Below are 20,778 nucleotides of genomic sequence, written 5' to 3' on the forward strand. Positions count from 1 at the left end.
AATATCATCAGAAATCTAAAAATATTGAGATATAATTTAGTTTAGCTACTGGGTGAACTGAGACATGACTCAAGTTTCTTTCCTGTATTTTTAATTTACGATTACATTTCATGCACAGCTCTGACTTTGATGTAGACTGCTAACATTAGACAGATTACAAAGAGTCTTTATAGAGGTCAAAGAAAACGGATCCATTAAATTCTGTCTTGCATCCTCAGGCTGGTAATGCTCAGCTAATTTATCTGTGAACATAATTAATAGCCTTGGGTTTTGAAATGAGGATTTACCAGGGAACTCTGAGCCTCTAATGAGGTATTATAAAAAATTACAAGTCTTTAATGCATTTGCTTGCTTAGATCTTCTCAGATTGCCTTTGGCTGCTACAAAGGCTGATTAAAGAGCATAGAGACATTAGTAAGAACATGGCGCTTTTAGGCTAACCTTACCTTTGGACCTGGAAAACCCTCTCCTTGTGGTCCTTTCTCACCTTGGACCCCCTGTGGCCCTTGAGGCCCCTGATTTGATGAAGAAATGAGAGGAAAAATGTCATATAGTCAAATCTATGGGTGTAAATTGAGTAAACACTTGTGAAGTTGTTTGTATTTCTATACTTACAGGCATACCTGGCTCGCCGATGCCAGGTGGACCCGCAGGACCTGGTCTTCCCTGAAATCCCATATCTCCCTGCAGATGGATCAAAAACATGAACAATTCAGAAGACAAAGTAAGAAATATGTATACAATGACAGTTGGTTTGTATCAAATTTGATACACCAGGCTTTAATGGTTCATATGATATTGGAGAATACGGAGCTCATGCTTAAGGAGGAAAAAACACATTTTATTCACCTAAACTGAGTAAAAATATGCAATTTGGTGCAGATACTAATATTTATACGGCCAAATAGTACAGATAGCTTGTAATGTAAATCAATGAGATCTTTATAACAGTATGGCAGAGTACTCAAATAAAATGCATGTAAATATCTGTTGTCGCTATATCTCCCAATATGTCTCTGTAAGATGATACTTAAATACTTTGTAGGTTTAAAACATATAATGCCATGCAATACACAGATGATTGAAAGATGAACAAATAAACGTTCTCCAAAAGCCTGATGGATAATATTTGATTATTTTAAGAAATGATGATTGAATAATCAAGTAAACCTAAGTTGCTTCAGTCCAGTAGGTGTTCATCTTAAAATATTACTAATAATATTAAAGCTATACATATGTTTACTATAAAGTAATCAGTAAAGGTTTCACAACAAAAAGACATGTGAACAAGCTTATATTGGATGTTTTTACAATTGCACTAAAAGGCCTTTTACTTGCTAAAAACGTATAAACTATCAATCAGACAACAGAGGGCATATACCTCTAGTAAATTGTGTGCAATGCGTTTTTAAGCAAAGATTTGATCATGATGATCATTTATACGCCTTAGAAATTTGATACAGTATCAAATAAGATACTGTAGGCTTTATAGGGTTCCTAGTTAAGGTGGTTCATTGACCATGGAAAGTCAAAGAAAAAAAATCTTATGCCAGCCTTAGATTGTTTGCTGGTCTTACATCCCAGCCAAGTTTAGCTTGGTTTAGCTTAGTTTAGCTAGTTGGTGAGCTGAAAAATGACCAAAACATCACCAAACCTAAGAGAGTAACTCAGCTTAGGCATTTTTCCAGGTTTAAAGTCTGACTTGTTTTCTGTGATTTTGAGGATTTCTGTGAATTTGCAGTCGAACAGGTAAATACAGCTGACCTTTGGTCCAGGAAGTCCAATTCCACTGTCGCCCTGAATTCCAGGCGGGCCAGCAGGGCCGCGTTCACCCTGTGATTAATTAAAAACAACAGATTAGATCAATCAAATTAATTGAAATGACATTCATTATTTTTTTATGGAAGAAATTTCTCATTGTGTGAAATCTGACATAGATTCATATAGAATCTCAAGAGTTTCTTATAAGCATTTCATTCTTAAGGTGAAAAATGAGTGAAATCAGGCCTTAGGTATAGAATGACTAAATTAGTATTTTTTAGGTGAGCTGTCCTTTTGAATTCAAGCTGAGAAACAGAATGTGTCTTCTGTGTTCACTATAACTTAAGTTGTACAGTATGTATAGTATCTGCGACATGCTGTTAATTATCTTGTTCCTCGATTTGTAAAAACCTAATTTAAAATGGTACTGACAGAAATCCACTTTCACTGAAAGCATGGTTGTCAACAAGTTGAATTTATTTTATTTTCATTAATTACAAATAATGTAAATAATAGAGCTTAAGATGAATTTAACCAGGGATGTTCATTTTTAGATGACCCAGGGGACCATAAAACTAGTCCTAAGGGTCAATTTTTTTAAAAATTGAGATTTAAACATCATCTGAAAGCTGAATAAATAAGCTTACAATTGATGTATGGTTTGTTAGGAGAAAATAGATACAACTATTTAAAAATCCAGGAATCTGAGGGTGCAAAAAAATCTAAATATTGAGAAAATTGCCTTTAAAATTGTCTAAATGAAGTTCTTAGCAAAGCATATAACTAATCAATAATTAAGTTTTGATATATTTATGGTAGGAAATGTATAAAATATCTTCATGAAACATGATTTTTGGCATAAAAGACAAATAGATAATTTTAAGTTGTGTGGTGTGAACTGGAGTGGTGTGGATTATTGTGATGTTTTTAACAGCAGTTTGGACTCTCATTCTGACAGCACCCATTCACTGCAGAGGATCCATTGGTGAGCAATAGATGCAATGCTACTGTACATTTCTCCAAATCAGTTCCCATGAAGAAGCATCTACATTTTGGATGGCCTGAGGGTGAGTACATTTGCATCTAATTTTTTGACTTTTCCTTTCATTTTCAACCAGGACCATATATACTGTACATCAGCTATTGTCAATCAAATCTAAAGTAGGTCAGTGCAAGCAGTCACAAATCTGCTCATGACATTTACAATAGCCCCTTACTGTGCTGCCTTTCTAAAAGCTGGAAATTCTCTTTGTTCACGTCACCTGCATGTCTGTGCATGAATTTATACTTTGCACAGCATTTTTCCATCATACACATTTCTGCTGTTATTAGCTACCATGACAATAATCTCAGACCACCCATAGCATTTATGCTGACCTGACAAGCACTTTATAGCATCTCACTGCTTGGCTATTAACCTCAGGGAGTAAGGGATTATGATTTATTATTGCGGTATCATCTATTTTTAGATGAATCTGCTTCTAAACAGGAAGTACAAAACAATTTGTCTTTCATGACGGTTTTGTGAACCCATGCATGTATAAGGATCCCCAGTTAGTGAAGACATCTGCAGAGATGCCTAAAACTCTGAATGCTTCCTGCAGTTAAATTAAACAAGGGGAAACTACTGGAAGAGAAGCAGACCTCTATTAAAGCAAATCCAAAACAAGTCAAAACGCGTTTGTTCATCTTCGCCCCCTTTTGGAGCACAATCACAAGACATGCTTATACTAAAATGGTCGCAGTTTGTGAACCCTTTGCACCGCAGACATAAGCATTGTCTTTTTTGAAAGAAGACGCTTAGAAGATTTTGTCTAAAAGTCAGACATACAGAATTACTTCACCTAACAATTCAAATTCATTATTTACTCACTTTCATGTTTTTTTTTTTGCATTGGAATCAATGACAAAGGAGAGATTTCAAAGAATTGCATGTCTTTTCAATACCATAACAGTTAATAGTCAATGTAAACCATTAGAGAGTCATAAAAGTAGTGCATGCCAAGATTCCTAAAGCAATGCGAGATTAGACCTTTTACAGTGTCATTTTTGACAGGTATGAAAACAAGGCTGTTATAAAAGTAATGTGTGTTGTATTGTATTGTACTGTTTTGTTTTGTGACATCAAAAATCTTTCAGTACACACTACCAGTCAAAAGTTTTTGACCAGTAAGATGTTTAATGTTTTTAAAGAATTCTCTTCTGCTCACCAAGCCTGCATTTGTTTGATCCAAAATACAGCAAAAGCAACAATATTGTGAAATATTTTTAGTATTTAAAATAACTTATTTTATTTATTTGAATATATTTTAAAATGTAATTTATTTCTGTGATCAAAGCTGCATTTTAGCATCATTACTCCAGTCTTCAGTAGGACATGATCCTTCAGAAATCATATAATATTCTAATATTTAATATTATTATTATCAATATTGAGTTGAGTACATCTTTTTTAGTATTCTTGAATAGAAAGATCCAAAGATCAGCATATATCTGAAATAAAAAGCTTTTGTAAAATGTTACACTATACAATTTAAAAGCTTGGCTCAGTATCATTCTTTTTTTGGCAAAGATATTTTAGAAATTAATACTTTTAATTAGCAAGGGTGCTTTGAATTGTTTAAAAGTGATAATAAAGATATTTAAAATGTTACAAAAGATTTCTATTTTAGATAAATGCAGTTCTTCTGAACTTTATATTCATCAAAGAAACTTTTAAAATTCCACTCAGCTGTTTTCAATATAATAATAATAAATGTTTTTTGCGCAGCAAATCAGAATATTAGAAAGATTTCTGAAGGATCCTGTGGAATAATAATGCTAAAAATCAGCTTTGAAATAACAGGAATAAATTACATTTAAAACATATTCAAATAGAAAACAGTTATTTTAAAATAGTAAAAATATTTCAGATTTTCAGTGCTTTTGCTGTACTTTGGATTAAATAAATGCAGGCTTGGTGGGCAGAAGAGACTTCTATAAAAACATTAAAAAAAACTTTTGACTGATAATGTAAAAAATACCCCAAAAAGTTGTGAGTTGAGAGTGAAAATTCACTGAAAAATCAATATGGCATCTAACCTGATTAAGGTCTATAGCTTTGATGAAAGAAATTAATTTTGGACGAACTATTCCTTTCAATGATAAAAAACTGGTAAGAAAATTTTAAATGCCTTGTAAAGGGATGCATAAAGTATTTACATAAAAATATATATCATATTGTCCTTATCAAGGCCTAGAAACATAATGGAGTAAAATCCAAAAGTCTGTCTTATGTAAGTCTCTTTTGTCTCTAATCTATACTTTAGAGTGGGGTTTACATGCATGCATGCATATGAATGATAAATCCTTCTAAAGAAATGTGAAAGCAATATTTCTCATTCATTTTGGTCTAAACACTTTAATGGATTATATATAATGGATGTAACAAACAAATAAGCGTCAAGTGCATGGGTTTTCTCATGCATAGTAACATGCTGAACAAGCAAAGGCTTCTGGATTTATTGGAAACGGTGAAACTTTTCCAGGTGTGCGAGTTAAACATGATGAGCTGAAATTTTCAGGATAATGGTTTGTGATTATTAGCCACATACCTTCTTTCCCTGTGCGCCTTCTGGTCCAATGTCGCCCTGCGGTCCTGGTAAACCCTGCAGCGGAAACATGAAAGGGTATGTTTCAGTGTCTAGCATGAACACTTGTGTTTTTAAGGCTGTCTGACATTATCTGTAGACACCAAAGCATTATGCTGCTTTACAATACAGTAAAGTGTATGTTTAATCATATGTTGGGGGAAATTTACTGAAGCCCATTTCCGCCAAAGGATAAAAGATAGGTAATGGGTAACTGTGACTTTTTATTTCACAATTCTAACTTTTTTCCTCACAATTCTGAGATTGAATTGCGAGATATAAACTTCAAATTCTGACATTTAAACTACCTGTCAAAAGTTTTTGAACATTAACATTTTTAATGTTTTTTAAAGAAGTCTCTTCTGCTTGCCAACCCTGCATTTATTTGATCCAAAAAACAGCAAAAGCAGCAATACTATCAAATATTTTGTACTATTTTTAAAAAATTGCTTTCTATTTGAATATATTTAAATGTATTCCTGTGATCAAAGCTAAATTTTCAGCATCATTATTCCAGTCTTCAATGTAAAATGATGCTTCAGAAATCATTCTGTTTAAGAGACATATTTTATAATTTAAGATTTTCCTATAGACTGTGACAGTTTGCAAAGGGTATGAATAATTTTGGACATGCCACTTTTTGTTCAAATGTAAATAAAAGCTGAGAAATATATTTTTTCCACAATGATGCCTCTTACATCGTACATCGTCTTATAATCTTTTGGGAAAAGCCTGTGTCATTTCCGACCAAAAAAACGTTCTGGTTGAATATCAGTATTTAAAACAGTTGAGTACATTTTTTTCAGGATTCTTTGAGGAATAGAAAGATCTGGAGAATGATTTCTGAAGGATCACGTGACTGGAGTAATGGTGCTGAAATTTCAACTTTGAAATCACAGGAATAAATTAAATTTCAAAATTTATTCAAATAGAAAACTGTTATTTCAAATCATAAAAAATATTTCAAAATGTTACTGTTTTTGTACTTTGGATCAAATAAATGCAGGCTTGTTGAGCAGAGACTTCTTTAAAAAACATTTAAAAAAATCATAAAACTTTTCACTGGTAGTATATATTTCACAATTCTGAGTTCATCCGTTTTTTTTTTTTTTTTTTCAGAAGTGGAGGAAAAAAGTTTGAACTGTAAGAAATAAACTGTAGAAAAAAACTTTGAATTGTGAGATAAAAAGTCGCAATTACCAGAAACATGCTTTCATAGAAATAATCTCTCACATTTAGTTTAAAATAAATAAAATGGTACATTTTAGTTTAAAAATTCTGTCTCAGGTGATCTAAGTACAAGTGGTCAATGCTAAAGACAGGTGTAAACGGCTCCAAAACATTCCATATTTGCATATTTCACAACAAAGGAATAAATATGAAATAAATATATAATCAGACCCACCTGCAGACCTCTGGACCCTTGAGTACCAACCGGACCTTCAGGACCCTATCAGATGATACATTATAAACAAATTGAGCATTTGATAGATATACTGTATTACGGTGTTCAGTACATCTTGGAGGGGTGGCCAGAATACTGTAACGTCTGAAAGTTTACGCACCCGGTCTCCTTTGATTCCTGGAGTGCCGCATTCTCCTCTTTCACCCTGTAGACAATCAGAAAAGATCAAAAGATCAATCTCATATGACTGTGTACTTTAACAGAAAATATATTATGAATATATGCAGGGGTTCAGTACCTTCTCTCCTTGGTAGCCTGGTTTCCCCTGAGAACAAAACAGGAAGACGTTATTTATTATTTTAAATTTGTATTATTTTTTTTAAATATTTTTTACATTTATTCTTGCATATTGGTCAACAATGTGACACTAAGCTATTGTCTGGATATATTAAATTATTTTGAAAATACATCAAATGCAGCTCATACATACAATACATACTTGACAAAACTTTTCAATTTGTGAAATAATTGTAATGTTTTTTTTAAAGGCTTAAAGTCAAAAATTTCTAGGTGGTGTTACTTTTTGGAGATTGTAAAAAACAATCTCGGATTAAAAAATTAATTTATTAATTTATTTCTTATTTCTGTTATTTGCCAAGGCAACAATTTTTGTTTCATTTTTTACAAATGTTTCATCTGCTATTTACATTATATTTTAAATTTCAACTTTATTTTAATCTTTTTTTTTTTCAATTCTTTTGTATGTCAGTGTTATTTTAGCATCATTTTTATATAATGCATATATAATATACTATTTTAATATTTTAATATTTAATCATATTTTAAATGATCTTTATTAGTATATTTCTATTTAATATCAAATAATTTTAATTTCAGTTTTATTTTAGTACTTTAGCTTAAACGTATTTATTTGTACTTTTTTTACATTTTTAAGAAATTTACATCTACTAATAAGATTTTTAAATTATATCATTTAATTTATTTTATCATTTCATTTTAAATGATCTTTTATTATTATATTTTCCGTTACCATTAAAATTTTAGTGGACATTTGTAAGTTACTTTTTTTTTTTAAATTTTCCTCTACTATTTAAATTTTATTTTATGATTTAAACTTTTTTCAATTATTATTAATAATTAATATTTCATAAATATTTTAAATTATCTTAAAAACATAATTAAATTACATTTTCCATTGTCATTTTAATTTTAGTTTAGTTTAGGGTTTTTCAACATTTTTAAGTTTTAGCCATTTTGTGTGCTTTTGTCATTTTATACATTTATTTGTATTAAGTTTTTTATAAGTATTTTTTTATAATATTTTTTAATTTTAGAAATTTTCATCAACTATTAGAAATTTTTAATTATATAATTTAATTTATTTTATTTGATTTAATAGTTCATCAATGTTAGAGTAAAGCAGTTTTGTTGTAAAAAAATTTTTTTTTTAAATATTTTATATTTAATAATTGATAATTAGTACAAATGGGTAGTTCACATTTGCAAATAATTACTTGAATAATTAATAAAAAATATTTCTATGTCTTATATGTATATACACATTAAATAAATGTAAAATAAATATATACATGTAAATATATGTACAATAAAATATTGTTCACAATAATTGAACAAAATTCTTTGGAAATGTTTAAGTTTTGTACAATATCTGATTACTATTTTCTTGATCATTACACCACCTGACATTTGAAGTTTAGAAGACCATTTTTTCTTTGTTTTTGTACATACTTGATTCATATTACCCAAATAGCTTATCAAAAGATCATTAAATCAAGATTAAATAGTGAATTGTTGTCCAACCTATCAGCCACTCACCTCTGTTCCCTCACGACCAGGAAGTCCACTTAAACCGGACTCACCCTAAAAAGAGAATAAAACAAGTGTGATTGAAAAAAGGTTTTAGAATACAACAGTCTAACTAACCATAAGCTTCCTCATCACATTTCCCACGTGCATTCACAAAAGCAAGCACATGCTAGAGAGAATGACAGATAGATAGCAGACATAAAGACAAAATACTGACCTTTTGACCTTTGGCCCCAGGGGTTCCGTCCTCACCTGGGCGACCCTTCTTTCCCTGCAGGGGAAATTAGAGAAAGTGAGCAGCAGTGTCAACTCCACCCAAACAGTTTGCTTAATGAGTGAAAAATTGATGACCTCATATATCTCATGTGTTTATTAGACACAAAGAACTAACCAATCAAAAGTCACTGCATGCACTTAAAGAGATAGTACACCCCAAAGACATTTGCACAAAATGCATTTTGTTTTTCTGTGAAACACAAAAGAAGATATTTTGAAGAATTTTGGTAAGCAAATTGTTTCAGGTTCCATTGACTTTCATATATAGACAAAAAATACTATGAAACTGTTTGATTAACAACATACTTCAGATTATCTTTTTTTTTTTTTTTTTGTTCAATTTACATAGAGGACACATAAGAGTTTGGGAAGTTTTTTTTTTTTTTGAGTGTTATTTTAGCATTATTTAAATAGTATTTTAATATTTAAGAATAGTTTGAATCATCTTTTATTATTATATTTTCCATTTGTCATTTTAATTTTATATTTCATCATTTTTAAGTTGGTCCCTTATGTGCATTTGTCATTAATTGTTTTTTGTAGTTCTTTTGTAATTTTAGCTTTCATTCAATTTTATTTTTAGCATTTCAGCTTAAAAGTGTTTATTTCCGTTATTTTCCAAGGCAAGAATTTTTGTTTAATTTTTAAATATTTTAAATCTACTATTTAAATGTTATTTTATAATTTTAACTTTATTTCAATTATTATTATTATTAATTTTTCAGATCAGTTTTTTATGTGAGTGTTATTTTAGCATTATTTATATACTATTTTAATATTCAAGAATATTTTGAATAATCTTATATTATTATATTTCCCACTGTTATTTTAATTTTAGTTTTCATCATTTTTAAGTGTTAGTCATTTTATGTACTTTTTTCTTATTTTTTTATGTATTTCAATTTAGCATTCATTTATTTGTATTTTTTCTTAAAGGTAACAATTTCTGCTATTTACATTTTATTTTATAATTTCAACTTGGTTTTAATTATTATTATTATTATTATTATTATTATTATTATTATTATTATTATTATTATTATTTCAATTTTTTTTAAGTTTTGTATGCCAGTGTTATTTTAGCATTATTTATATATAATGCATATATAATATACTATTTTAATATTTGATAATATTTTAAATATTCTTAATTATTATATTTTCCATTGTCATTTTAAATTTAGTTTTATGTGTCATTTTTATTCCTTTTTTATGTATTTCTATTTAGGATCAAATTAGTACTTCAGCTAAATACTTCAAGTATTTATTTGTATTATTGTATTTTGTATTTTTCATTGTATTTTTCATCTACTATATTTTTTTTATTATTTTTTTATAATCTTATTGTCATTTGTCAGTTTTTTGACATTTTTAATTTTTTAATTTTAATCTACTATTTAGATTTTATTTTATAATTGTAACTTTTTATTATTATTATTAATATTATTATTATTATTATTATTATTATTAATAATTAATATTTCATAAATATTTATGTATATATTTAAATAAATACTTTTATTATTATATTTTACATTGTCATTTTAATTTCAGTTTAGGTTTAGGTTAGTTTAGATTTTTTGAAATTGTTACGTTTTAGTCATTTTGTCTGCTTTTGCAATTTTTATACATTTAAATGTATTTACATTTCTTAGCCTTAATCTATTTTTATTTTAGCTTTTTTTGTAGTACTTCAGCTTAAAAAAAATATTTCAGCTATTTCTCAATTTTTTTTTTTAATTTTTCATCTAATATTTAGATTTTATTTGATCATTTAAACTTTATTTCAACTACTATTATTATTTTATTTTACTTTTAGTTAACAAATCCAACACTGGCTTATGTTTTTAACCTAGCTACTATTTGGAGACAAATTTGTAAATATTATTCCCAGAAGTTAGCTAAATCTGACAAAATTGTCTGCTAAATACTGTAATTTTATTTAAAAATAAGAAGTGAAATATCAAGTGAATTGTTTTTTAACCAGTTCAAGTTATTATATGCGTTTACTCGGCACCTGGTCAGCACTAAAAGAGCAGGCTGGAGAACATGAAACTAATGAGAGCAATTCCTGAGGCCTGTAATTTATAGTCATGAGAATGTATGGAATCCCAAAAAGGTGAAAGCACCTGGATAATGATGGTTAGGCGTCTATCAACGAGTAACTGACTCTAACATGATCTACACACAACAGGTTAGTTTTATAATCCATGTTTTATATATCCATGTTAAGTCAGTTTGAACTTGTTCAGTGCATCTATTTGATCTAAGTGACATAACGGAATGCATTATGTGTCTCAAAAATGCAAGGAAAAGATACGAAATATTTGCAGTTATAGAGACAAAAATATACAGTCAAGCCAGAAATGATTCATACCCCTGGCAAATTCTAACTTCAAGTTACTTTTTTCAACCAGAACGTTTTTTTGGTCGGAAATGACACAGGCTTTTCCCAAAAGATTATAAGACGATGTACGATGTAAGAGGTATCATTGTGGAAAAAATATATTTCTCAGCTTTTATTTACATTTGAACAAAAAGTGGCATGTCCAAAATTATTCATACCCTTTGCAAACTGTCACAGTCTATAGGAAAATCTTAAGTTCTATACTATTTCAAATAGTCCAAGCTGTTCTAAAGCATCCTAATTACCCTGATTCATTGGGAACAGCTGTTTAATCAACTTAATGTAAATGTATCTAAATGTATCTAAAGGTTTTGAAGTTCCAGTGGCTACAGTGCAAAGATGAATGGGCAAAAATACCAGTGGAGACATGCAAAAAGCTGGTCAGCAATTATAGGAAGTGTTTGACTGCTGTAATAGCCAATAAAGGCTTTTCAATTGATTGTTGAGACGGGTATGAATAATTTTGGACATGCCACTTTTTGTTCAAATGTAAATAAAACATGAGTAATATTTTTTACACAATGATGCCTCTTGTACATCGTCGTATTATCTTTGGGAGAAGCCTGTGTCATTTCCGTGAAAAAAAAAAAAAACTTGTTGGTTAAATAAAAGTAACTTTAAGTCAGAATTTGCTAGGGGTATGAATAATTTCAGGCTTGACTGTATATATTACTAAAGCTATTAAACCATCATTGGCAGGTGTGGCAAAATGTTAATTTTGGACCCGTAAGTGTTTGAAAGTCGAGGTTTTCAGCCAAAACATGCAATTACACTCTCTTCACTTTCAACAGTCTGAACATGAAGGAGATTTCTTGTGAGGAATCTTATTTTGTGTTTTCCCCAAGGTAGTGCTGAGGGGTCCTGACAAAGACGATAATTATCCTGACTTTTACAAAGCGAAGCAGTTATCCAAAATGTCAGAATCATGCCTGTCTCTTCCCACTGTTGACATTCCTCAAAGGAATCTGTACCTCTTAGGAATAGAAAAAAGAGGAGAAAAATGCGCCTGTGGGCTTGCGTGGAAACACCGTCCCATGTTGAAGTGAAAATACTTACAGCCGGGCCACTGGGTCCTCTCTCGCCCTTCTCGCAAGCACACTTCGGGGACAGAGGACACTAAATACAAAGAAAAGAGAATCATTTTTCAAATCAGTTCATTTACTGGGAATCTCACTCTTTCATCTGCAGTAATAAACATTACCAAGAAAAACAAAGTATTATTTACTTACCCCATCGTTTGCCAGCTGAGCCTGTGTAGAGATGTAACAACATGAAAATTAGATTCCGTCCAAATTTTAGCTGCTATACTATAATTGCTCTTTGGCAAGCCTTTCATGTGTGCAGTTTGGGTAAACAGTATGAACAGTTAATATCAGGCTATACATTATACAAATCTCCCAGAGCAACAAATGTGATTAAAGGAAACAGTGTTATTTAACATGCCTAGTCTTGCTGTACATTGAAATCGTATCAAAGTGTTTCTGCACAAATGGGAAAAATTAAACCTGCTTTAATGAACATATCAGTTTAACAGCAGGAATGACAACAGAGAGTTATAGAATTTATAAACCCAGATGCATGTCAGAGAAGCCACAACAGTACGTGTTTACGCTAATTACAGTAAATAAAGTGTAGAAAGGCTAATCGTTAGGTGTCTTATCAAATACAGCGTCAAATGTGGTTAGCTGGTCTCATCTGCTTTAAACTGGTTTAACGCCTGAACAACTAGCTAAGAAAAAGTCTATGTACCACAAAATAATGTGGTACATAGCCATAGAAAATACAACTATTGAGTTTTCATTGCTGGGTGCATGACATATTTCCAAGAGAATGACTCTTTTGAATCAGTTCTTTGATTCTTAGTGAATCAAAAGCATGCAGCACAACAAATAACTCTTATGAGTTGAGTCGACTCGTTTCTTTAAATGAATCATTCAGATGTTTGAATCAGTCTGAGGGATCATAATACAATAATATGAATGTAAAAGGAGATAAAACTAACAAAAACAGTATATAACAGTTAATTTTAGAATTTAAGAACTGAGTCAAGAGTGTGAATTTGAACATTTTACATTAAGTTTGCCATATTGTAGTGCAGCCCGATTCTATAAGAATGACTCTTTTGAATCAGTTCTTTGATTCATAGCTCTTATGAGTCATCTCATTTCTTTAAATTAATCATTCAAACTGATTCAGATGTTTAAATCAGTCTGAGGGATCGTATTAATAAATTCACTGGATCTTTCATCAAGTTACAATTACGTTCAGTGATGGAATACAATAATAAAAATCTATAAGGTGATAAAACTAACAAAAACAGTATATAACCGTTAATTTTAGAATTTAAGTACTGAGTCACGAGTGTGAATTTGAACATTCTACATTAAGTTTGCCATATTGTAGTGCAGCCCGATTCTATAAGAATGACTCTTTTGAATCAGTTCTTTGATTCTTAGTGAATCAAAAACATACAGCACAACAAATAACTCTCATGAGTTGACTCGTTTCTTTAAATGAATCATTCACAAAAAAATTCAGATGTGTGAATCAGTCTGAGAGATCATCTTAATGAACTCACTAGATCTTTCATCAATTTACAATTATGTTCAGTGATGGAATATAGTGATAATAATGTAAAAAGAGATAAAATTAACAGAAAAAGTTAGTCAATCTTAGAATATAAGAACTGAGTCTTGAGTGTGAATTTGAAATAATTGGCAACATCCTACATTAAGTTCACTATATTATAGTGCATCCCTATTTCAAGATAGCTCTTTTGAATTGGTTTTTTGATTCTTAGCGAATTTAAAGCATACAGTGCAACAAATAACTCTTATGAGTCGAATTTCTTTAAAAAAAAATGTTTCAGACATTTGAATCAGTCTGAGAAATCATCTTAAAGAACTCACTGGTTTAGCAAATCAAAAGGATGCATCACATTACATAACTCTTATGAGTCGACTCGTTTTTTTTAAAATGAATCATTCAAAAAGATTCAAATGTTTAAATCAGTGACTTTTTTGAACTGGTATTTTGTAATGTATCAAAAACATACAGTGCAACCAGTAACCAGTGCTAAAAAAAAGTCGGTAATTTGAATGAAACATTCACTGGTGCAGCTGATTCCAGTACTGATGACTCTTTTGAACTGGTTCTTTTTAGTGAATCAAACACATACAGTTCAACCAATAACCAGTGCAAAAAAAGAAAAAGAAAGACTCAGGAGTTAGCTACTGCTTGAATCAGTTAAACAGATCCTCTGAATGAACTCTCTGCACCCATCAACATCAAGAATCATTTTGTAGGCCTATTATTGATACCTGTAGATACCCAAACATGTAAAAAAAGTCTCAACTGGAATAGTGTTAGTAGCTTATAACGTTTACGCTTGAACAAGCCCAGACATAATCTGGAGGCTTTTTGCGATTCCTGCACTCATAGAAAAAAAAAATCTGGGGAATGGATTTGAACATATTAAACAGTAATAAATGAAGCTGAATATACTCTTATTGGTAGCTGAAGCTACAAAAATGAGTAGAATTTAAGCAATTCTATGAAAATCTGTGGCGAATTGTATGTGGGCCTGCCTGTTCATACAGTGTGAGGACAGAATGAGTGATTGGAGACATCATACTTACAATCTGAGTTATGACTTTTTCCATGACGTTCGTGTCCTGTAGGTTATAGAGGAATTTGGAGGCTGGTGTACTGGCCAGCAGTCTCAGGTTTGCCGTGTTGGCCGGGTCATTGGCGCTACGAGTGATGCCGATCGTGAAGACCTTCACTCCCTGGTTCTTTGCATCAGCCATAGCAGAGAAGATATCAGGGTTTCTGGGATGAAAAGTCCCATCTGTGAGAAGCAGAGCGATCTTGATGCTTTCTGGGGTTGATTCTTCCACAAATATCTTGGTCATGTTGGTGATGGCGTATGTGGTGTAAGTGCCATGCCCGATGTAGGCCATCGGCATGATGCTGCTCCTAAAGTTCTCTGAGCCTTTCCACTGTTTGAGGGTCTGTTCGATAATAACGTGGCTGCTGTACTGAAGTAGGGCCGCTCTCCAGCTGAGTTTGCGACCGGTGTCCAAGCGGATGCTCTGGAGGCCTTCTATAATGTCCATAGTGAACTTTTTCTCCTGCTGGTGGTTGTCTTTGGCTGTCTCAGAGCTGTCCAGCAGGAAGGCCAACTCTAGTCCACAGTCTTCATCCAAGATGGCTGAGGCCACAGCAAGGGGAAAAAAGGGAAGAGCAGCGTTAAAATGATTAGAACTGAATTTTATCTTCAGATAAAAAAGATCGGAATTTTATATTCAGAATATTAATATTCAGACTTCTTTTTATTTTGGATAGACACGATTTTACTGAGTTGCAATTCGAAGAAATTCAACACAGTCAAACAACAAAGGAAATTCATTAGTCTACCATATGTTTTGTGACAAAACATAAATAAATACATTATTAATTTGGACTAATTATTCATTTATTTTTTCACTAATATGTACAAAATGATTCAACTGTAGGTTTAAAATTGTCATCAATTAATACAGCTATTAAAACCACAAAATGTTTTCACATTGTTTGCAGATTTATAAAATAAATATTAAAATGAATATACAATATAATCAAAATTGATATATAAATATATAATATTTTATAAAATATTGAGTAAATTAGATACATTGCATATATTTAATATGTTATATAAAGTATATTATATAATATTTTGTAATATTAGTAAATTAGATCATTGTGGGCAATTAAAAGTGTTCTATTATGTTCTATAAATGAAAAGTTTATTTATTAAAATAATTAATTAATAGAATAAGAATATAATAGTCTAGAATAGAATAGAATAAAATAATATGTGTGTGTGTTTCTTGTGTAATAGATAATATATAAACTATGTGTTTGTACTGTGTCTATATATAAATACTCCCAATTAGGAAATATATGTAATATATATTTATATATAAATAAATATATGTATGTTGGTGTATATATATATATATATATATATATATATATATATATATATATATATATATATATATATATATATACAAATATTATGTTAAAAAAATATTTTGGATGCGATTAATCGTGATTAATCGATTTGACAGCACTAATATATTTAGAACATTTTTAACATATTAGATATACTGACTAAATTTGATGTATAATATTTTATAAAATATTGAGTAAATTAGATAATTGTTAAGTAAAAGTTAATTTATTTTAAAAAATAAATAATTTTTTTTAATATATATCAAAGTGTATTAAAGTACTGACAGCTAAATTAATTAAAAACAATTAAAAACTTGACTGACAGCAGTAATATGCATTTCTTTGCATGTCATTTCATTTTTAATACTTCATTAAATTCCAGTTCTGCATACTATTTAAAACCTCAATTCAATTTGGGGTTTAAAAGGAAAATTAAATTCTCAATAGTGCTGCACCCTGCCATCTATCTTGCTTTTTATCTGTCTACTTTTCTTTTAAAAGTATACATTATTCCAGAATGTTTCAGAAAATGTCAATGTTTTCTTAATCCACTAAGTCTCCCAATGATCCCTTTTAGATTAAAGAAGCAATGCAATCTGTCATCTGATCTTACTTTCAACACAGCAGCTCATCAGTCTTCATGTCACCGGTGACAAGACATGGCCTACTGGGTCTTATACAGATTTGAATAAATCATGTTCATGTTAGAAGAACTGAATGCCTCAGGGCTCCAAAATCACTACATCCAGACACATCCTCCTCCTAGACGGCCTTTAAATATGCTGCTAGAATGTCTAGTATGTCCTAACATGACATTGCACGTTTTAAAGCATAAAACTAACTTTATGTTTCTTAGACAGCATGAGATGGTGACCTATGAGTTTATAACACATACAGTTGAGGTCAAAAGTTTACATATACTTTGCAGAATCTACAAAATGTTAATTATTTGACCAAAAAAGAGGGATCATACAAAATGCATGTTATATTTTATTTAGTACCGACCTGAATAAGATATCTCAAATAAAGGACGTTTACATATAGTCCACAAGAGAAAATAATAGTTAATAACTCTGTTCAAAGGTTTGCATACACTTGATTCCTAACACTGTGTTGTTACCCGAATGATCCACAGCTGTGTTTTTTGTTTAGTGATAGTTGTTCATGAGTCCTTTGTTAGTTAAACTGCCTGCTGTTCTTCAGAAAAATCCTTCAGGTTCCACAAATTCTTTGGTTTTTCAGCATATTTGTGTATTTGAACCGTTTCCAACAATGACTGTATGATTTTGAGAACCATCTTTTCACACTGAGGACAACTGAAGGACTCATATGCAACTATTACAGAAGGTTCAAATGCTCCAGAAGTAAACACAATGCATTAAGAGCTGAGGGTGAAAACTTTTGAACAGAATGGACATGTGTACATTTTTCTTATTTTGCCTAAATATCATATTTTTTTCCATTTAGTACTGCTCTTTAAAAGCTACAGAAGATACTTTCATGTTCCCCAGAAGACAAAATAAGTAAAATTTACCCTGACTTCAAATTCAAAAGTTTTCACCCCCTGCTCTTAATGCATCGTGTTTCCTTCTGAAGCATCAGTGAGCATTTAAACCTTCTGTAATAGTTGCTTATGAGTCCCTCAGTTGTCCTCGGTGTGAAAAGATGGATCTCAAAATCATACAGTCATTGTTGGAAATGGTTCAAATACACAAAAATGCTGAAAAACCAAAGAATTTGTGGGACCTGTAGGATTTTTCTGATGAACAGCAGGCAGTTTAACTGTTCAGGACAAACAAGAGATTCATGAACAACGATCACTAAACAAAAAACACAGCTGTGGATCATTCAGGTAACAACACAGTATTAAGAATCAAGTGTATGTAAACTTTTGAACAGGGTCATTTTTATAAATTCAACTGTTTTTTTGTGGACTATATGTAAACATCTTTTATGCAAAATATCTTATTTAGGTCAGTACTAAATAAAAAAAATAACATGCATTTTGTATGATCCCTCTTATTTTGGTCAAATAATTAACATTTTGTAGATTCGCAAGGTGTATGTTAACTTTTGACTTCAACTGTACATAGTAAGAAGAGTGCTGAATATCTTCATTAGGTGTCAAGAACGACCACATTTAGAGGTTAAAGTCAACATGAAATCCATTTGCAACCCATTTTAGCTTCATAATGTGACACATCCAAATGAAACAGGATATGCAATAAGAAAACATGTAGGACGTAACTTAATTTTATCCACTGGCAATTAATTAGATCAAGAAAGTTGAGTAAAGTACCTACAATACTATCTATTATTTCACTTGAATGCAATCATAATGTCAGGTATTAACAAAGAGATGTCTTACATTGACCATCATGTTTCTGTCCTCTAGTCTTAACTCTTGTTGGCCCGGTTTTTTCCTCATAGAAATCTTGAGCCCAAACACTCAGCAAACCAAAACACAACAGAGACCAGCTCAACGTCTGAGCCATGACTGCCACTCCTGCAAAAATCATATTATATTAGTATATTATTAGAAACTTGAACATGTCCAGATCACATTTCACCCCAAAATCAAGGTTTTGCATGAAGAGAATTAAGATTCTTCTAAGGCCATTGATTGTATGATTTTCTTTACTTTAATACTTTGCAAAACCATTTATAATAATACACATTTTTTAAAAATGTTGGAGGAAGCAATGCTTGAATATCATGAATGCAATGCAAACACGTCTTCTTTTTCTGCAAGATCACATTTCTTGCCAAAAATAAGACTTATATTTTGCATGAAGCTTATTTTAAGGCCATTGATTGTGTATATATATATAAAAAAATACAATGAAAAAACTGTAAAAAAAGTATTTACAGAAAATTAAAAGTATTTGTTGCATAATTTTACTGTGATTTCCTTTACTTTCAATACATAACATTTAATACATTACAAAACATTTATAATAATGCAAATGTAAAAATGCATTGCTTTAATCTAATTTTTCTCATTTTCTTGATGCAAAACACTTTTTCTTATTTTCTTTGTTAATTAGTGCATTTCTTCTCAAACATGAATAAATAAACCATTAACAATTTCCAAAGGCACATGAAACCACATACTGATAATATTTTTTTTCTTTTTACAAACCTGTACATTATAGTGTACATTACCTTCCCTATAGACTTTATTAGCCAACTAAAATGCAAGCTTAAAGACAGCAATAAAAGAAAAGCTCATATTTTTATTAGATTTTGAAAAGTGACTCACCTTTGGCAGCAAAGCCTCTTGCCAAAAGCGAGCAGCGCAGGTGTGCAGCTCAGCGTTCCTCAGGTGACGTGTGAGCGAGTGAAGCAGGCTCTGAAGTGAAGTGCGCTTCTGCCCGAGTCAACAGAAGTAGACGGCGTCCTCAGGCTGTGTCTGTGACTGTCACGGCCCATTTCCCTCCCACTTTTAAGGGGAGGAGGACCCACCGAACTCTTTAGTAGTATTGCATGTCTCCCCTCAAGACTGCAGAGAGAGTGAAGCTAAAAGCATAGTGCAGTAAGCACTATAGTTGTGTCTCATGTACCTTTTCCAACTGTTACATTAAAAAATCCACACTCAAAAGATATTTAGGCCTAAATTTAAGATTGACTCCACAGTTTTAACATAATATAAACTTAAACTGATGCATAGTTGTCAGTCATACACAAACAAAACAGGTCGGATTTCTGAAAAACTCAATGTTTTAAATATGCAATAGCCATTTTTATATATTTATCATCAATTAATCCAATTTGTTTTAATCTCATACGTTTTTGATTCATTATACACTACCAGCCAAAAGTTTTTGAACAGTAAGATTTGCAATGTTTTTAAAGAAGTCTCTTCTGCTCGTCAAGCATGCATTTATTTGATCTGAAGTACAGGGAAAAAAGTACAACTTTGAAATATTTTTACTATTTAAAATAATTGTTTTCTATTTGAATATATTTTAAAATGTAATTTATTCCTGTGATTTCAAAGCTGGATTTTTAGCATCACATGATCTTTCAGATATCATTCTAATATTCTGATTTGCTGCTCAAAAAACATGTATTATTATTATGTTGAAAACAGCTGAGTAGATTTTTTTCAGGTTTCTTAGATGAATAGAAAGTTCAGAAGAACAGCATTTATCTGGAATAGAAATCTTTTTTAACACTATAAACCTCTTTATCTCCTTTTGGTTATCTCATTTTGTCACTCCATAATTCAGGAAAAACAGACAATGTATTTTTAACCATTTTTGGGGGAATAAAATGTTGCATAAAATCAAGCAAATTATATATGAACAAATCCCTCTGTAAAAATCATTCAGGATAAAGACAGGAATAAAAATGTAAAGTTTGGTGTGTGTAAGTACTACTGAAGTGGAGATTTATGGCTCAGTGTAGGAGAAAAAACTCATTTTGAGAAAATAGCATTTAAAAATATG

At 30.7% G+C, this 20,778-nt stretch overlaps 1 protein-coding gene across 1 annotated transcript in view; it reads right to left on the reverse strand.

Moving 5' to 3' along the window:
* LOC141340206 (uncharacterized) overlaps positions 1–18,829 on the reverse strand; it is a 41,027-nt gene extending 22,198 nt beyond the window's left edge. The window contains exons 1-13 of the mRNA XM_073845132.1: positions 18,696–18,829; positions 14,965–15,539; positions 12,556–12,576; positions 12,383–12,442; positions 8,861–8,914; positions 8,653–8,697; positions 7,094–7,120; positions 6,956–7,000; positions 6,796–6,840; positions 5,355–5,408; positions 1,765–1,833; positions 616–684; positions 447–515 (exon numbers count right to left, since the gene is read on the reverse strand). Of these exons, the coding sequence (XP_073701233.1) occupies positions 447–515; positions 616–684; positions 1,765–1,833; positions 5,355–5,408; positions 6,796–6,840; positions 6,956–7,000; positions 7,094–7,120; positions 8,653–8,697; positions 8,861–8,914; positions 12,383–12,442; positions 12,556–12,576; positions 14,965–15,539; positions 18,696–18,822 (1,260 nt within the window). The 5' untranslated portion in view covers positions 18,823–18,829. The remainder of the gene's footprint in view (positions 1–446; positions 516–615; positions 685–1,764; positions 1,834–5,354; positions 5,409–6,795; positions 6,841–6,955; positions 7,001–7,093; positions 7,121–8,652; positions 8,698–8,860; positions 8,915–12,382; positions 12,443–12,555; positions 12,577–14,964; positions 15,540–18,695) is intronic.
* Positions 18,830–20,778: the final 1,949 nt, after the last annotated feature.

The sequence above is a fragment of the Garra rufa genome, chromosome 8, assembly GCF_049309525.1.
Source record: "Garra rufa chromosome 8, GarRuf1.0, whole genome shotgun sequence".
Taxonomy (NCBI): domain Eukaryota; kingdom Metazoa; phylum Chordata; class Actinopteri; order Cypriniformes; family Cyprinidae; genus Garra; species Garra rufa.